General features: G+C 51.3%; 1 protein-coding gene across 1 annotated transcript in view; it reads right to left on the reverse strand.

Annotated features, from left to right (window-relative positions):
* Nucleotides 1–3,357, reverse strand: part of FJX1 (four jointed box 1) — a 5,068-nt gene extending 1,711 nt beyond the window's left edge. The window contains exon 1 of the mRNA XM_026055584.1: nucleotides 3,271–3,357. Within this exon, the coding sequence (XP_025911369.1) occupies nucleotides 3,271–3,357 (87 nt within the window). The remainder of the gene's footprint in view (nucleotides 1–3,270) is intronic.
* Nucleotides 3,358–3,659: the final 302 nt, after the last annotated feature.

Genomic DNA, 3,659 nt, shown 5'->3' on the forward strand with positions numbered 1-3,659 from the left:
CCGCCCCGTCGCTTGTCAGGCAGCAGCGGCGGCCGCGGAGCTCCGGTGCCGCCGCGCCGCCCCCCCGGCCGCTCGCTCCGCGCCTCCCGCGGGCTCCTGGGGGGCGGCCGCGCCGGGCGGGGGTCGCCCCTCGGGGGGAAACGGGATTTCCTGCCTGGGGGGTTCCCGCCGCCAGCGCGGCCTCTCTCTCAAGAGCTGCGTCCTTCCGAGGTCCTGGGGCGTGCACGGAAGATGGGCAGAGCGGTGTCCCCCTGCCCGGCCTTTTCCAGTTCAATGCCTTCCTCAGGTAAGGAAACTTAGCTCTGCTCTTTCTGCATTCTGCTGGAGACCTCTCCTGGGAACAGCATGTTTGTGAGCGGAGTTTGATTAAACACCTCTCCCTTCTTCCATCGCCGCCGTGGCGATCCTCCGAAGTAGTTATTGGAGTTGGATCGGCGAAGCAAAGCCACCACATACAGAATTTTAAACACTGCAAAAGAAAAATCATTTGCTCGTTCTCACGTACTCAACTTTTTCTGTTTTCTTGAGATAGCACAGATATCACAATAATTCCTGGTTTTCCAAACAGGCGGAACAAGATGCGAATTTTTAATGTAAGAAAAGAGGAATTCCCTCTCTCTCCCGTGATGTTATTAAAAACATTCTCTTAATCCATCTTAAAACGTTCAAAAAAGCAGAAGCCCAATTCTCTGTCTTTTGCTTCAAATTCACCTGTAAATCGACCCTCCCCAGCGTTGCTAGGGAAGCCCGGGCTTTCAAAGGTAACACGAATGCCTTATTGCTCCCTGCCTCGGGTGAGCCCTGTGACGGCGGAGAGGCTGCAGGCAGCAACGCCTTCGTGCTCAGGCGGGTGCCCGCCCGCTCCGAGCCCCCGCGGAGGCTCCGGCACGAGCGAAGCAGCCGAACCCGCTTCAAGCGCCAGCAGCAGCCCGCGGCGAGCGCCCCGAGCCGCCGCGGTGCAGCAGCTCCGCCCGCAGGGCGCGGCGCGGCGCTGCAGCCGCCCAGCCCCGGCGCGACCGGCCCCGGGGACTGACTGCGGGGGAGCCGCCGGGAGGGCAAGGGCTCTCGCCTTGGTCGTAAGCACTTTGGGGGGAAAAAGACCCAACCCAGCATAGGAGCGCCAGGCACAGCAAAGCAGCCTGCGTGTATTATTGCCAGCTGTGCCCGATGCCTTTTCTAGCAACAGGACCCCACATCTAATTGTGACCACTGTAACTGGGAGCGTTAGTGCAGTTGGGTTCCTCATGTGCATACGGACTTACTGAAATAATGAGACATAGTTACCCTCCTGGCTTCCCTCAAATGCAATGCAAAATGTAATCATTCCTCTTGTTATCTGTGAATTCAAGTCTCATGCTATTCCTGACCCTGAATCCTTATTACCAGATGATGCTTTACACTTTCACCCTTTGAAGTCGTACGTGCTGCACAGCAAACACCAGGTGTATGATTTGCAGCTGGTGATTGCTACAATTCACAGTGGCCAATATGAACAGTACCATTACACTGAGCAGGAGGCTTTTATCCAGTGGTAGGCTGAATATTTTTACCAAAGTAATGACACAGAATAGTCTCTGTTCTGTGTAACTTTTCAGCTTGAATTGGCTTTAAGAAAACTCAAAGCTTGTTGGAAAAGGACTGAAAGCTGAAAATATGAATTTTATTCCAGACATACGCTGGACATTTATTTCCATTTAAGTGAATTGTTTGCATTTCTTTCAGCGTGAATTATGCTTATAATGAGCATCCAGTTGTCAATTCCTGTGGTGGAAGGTCCCACTGGAGAAGTACCTTTGCCATGGATAAGGATACTACATTTCCTGTTATTAAGATGAAAATAAACCTCGAGTTATGCATGACATTTGTTTCAATTACAGCTTGCCTCTTGTAAGCTAAGCAGTTAATCAACAGGCTATGCTATGACTGCACCCTTAAATCAATAGCTGGGAATACAGCATCTCCCCCAAATACTCAGCTTCTGCACTACCCTATTTGAAAGGAGAACAGGCCCGAGTTTTGATGAGCCATCCTGCTGGCTAATTTATGGACATGGCAAGCTGGAATATTTTAAAACCAGACAATTGGTACAGGGTTAAACATCAGCCGAGCTGAAGTGCTGTTTGATTTACAGCATGTTAAGCATTCCTGAAACTGTGATCACTGATATATTTGGGTCAATCAGATGTCTTGTTACTGCTTTGCAGACGTTGCAATGAGCAGCTTGAAGATGAATTAGAACAGTCTCCAGGCTTCTCAGACCTATATTAGGGAAGGGAGTGTTGGCCACTGTCCAGACCCAGAATCCTAGCAAGTATAAAGATAACAAAATAATTCCTCACTTTCCTCTGTTGCTTCTTATATTAACTTGATTTTAGTGGTGTTACAAAGCTAGGCTCACAGAATACCTTGTTGCTAGTGCATAGCACTGATCTTAGCAGCAAGGGTTTTTCTTCCTCATTCCCCTCCCTGACCCCAGCACCTTCTTAGTGATGTGGGGGTAGGAGTCACCACAGACCGCAGCGATTTGTCCTATCAGCGACGGAGGAACCAGGGACTGGACAGAGACTTCAGGAGCTCTCCCCTTCAGTGGAAATTATCTCATACTCAAGTCAAAGGCCAAACTCTAATGGGCTTTTCCAGGATTGGGATCATGCGGAAGCAAATGGGTGCTTGATTTTTCTGGGCACAGCTCGCCAATGCTGGACTTGAGCGGCCCTGCCTCTGCTAGCAAGCTCCACCGAGCAAGGGAGGCTGGTGGAGGACAAGCAGGTGGAGCCTCCATCACACTCCAGCCTGCCTATATCTACATATACTTTTGGCATATATCTAATGCCAAACCTCCCTGACTCACCTCAGTGCCAAGTTACTGAGTCCAGTGACTGGCACATGAACCTAAGCAGGACTGTTAACTCCTTCCCTGGAGACTGCACTGGGGCGAGGCCAAGCACTTCACTGCCATGTCGCACCACATGGAGCACAACACGACACCCCAAAGTCCTTTCTTTACTCTGAACTCTGATTTGGGATCCTGGGTGGGGTGGGAATAGGGGCATTTTACTCCAGTCCTACATCATTTCTCTCCCCTTCCCACCTTGAATACCTCTCCCACTCAATCAGCACTCTTTTTTTTTCTTTATCCATCAGATTATCACCCCCCCTCCCCAAATGCAGCCCTATTTCTATCTGGCATTCCCTCACAATCATTGCTGAACAGCTTATCCCTACCCCTATTTAGCAAGCTCTGGCTCCTGTCAGTCAGCTGGTGCTGACGAACTCGCAAACTCGTGACATCCATTTCCAAAGAGAACGACTCAGGTCGCTGTGAGGAGAGGTGCCGGTGAGCAGCATTAGGCCCATGGCGTGACATGCTCTGTGCCTATGGAGTTGGCTCTGCCCCGGGGAGCAATCGGGATGCGAAAGCTCCTACAAATATGCTGCAGAGAAGCAATGCCCCTGCTTCCTCGGTGCTGCATATTCCCATCCTTCCACGCTTCCTCCCGTTGTGTTTTGAGCCACTGGATCTGTGAAATTTGGGCTTGTGGAGCCCTCCACCAGACTGCTATTAGCTCCCCACTTCCCGGTAACCCCTATGAGCTGATTTGCAGTGCTCCTTTCTGCTGCAGAAAGCCTCCCTGGTGCTGCAGCCCCGCAGAGGATGT

The sequence above is a fragment of the Apteryx rowi genome, unplaced genomic scaffold (assembly GCF_003343035.1).
Source record: "Apteryx rowi isolate R43461 unplaced genomic scaffold, aptRow1 scaffold_124, whole genome shotgun sequence".
Lineage (NCBI taxonomy): Eukaryota > Metazoa > Chordata > Aves > Apterygiformes > Apterygidae > Apteryx > Apteryx rowi.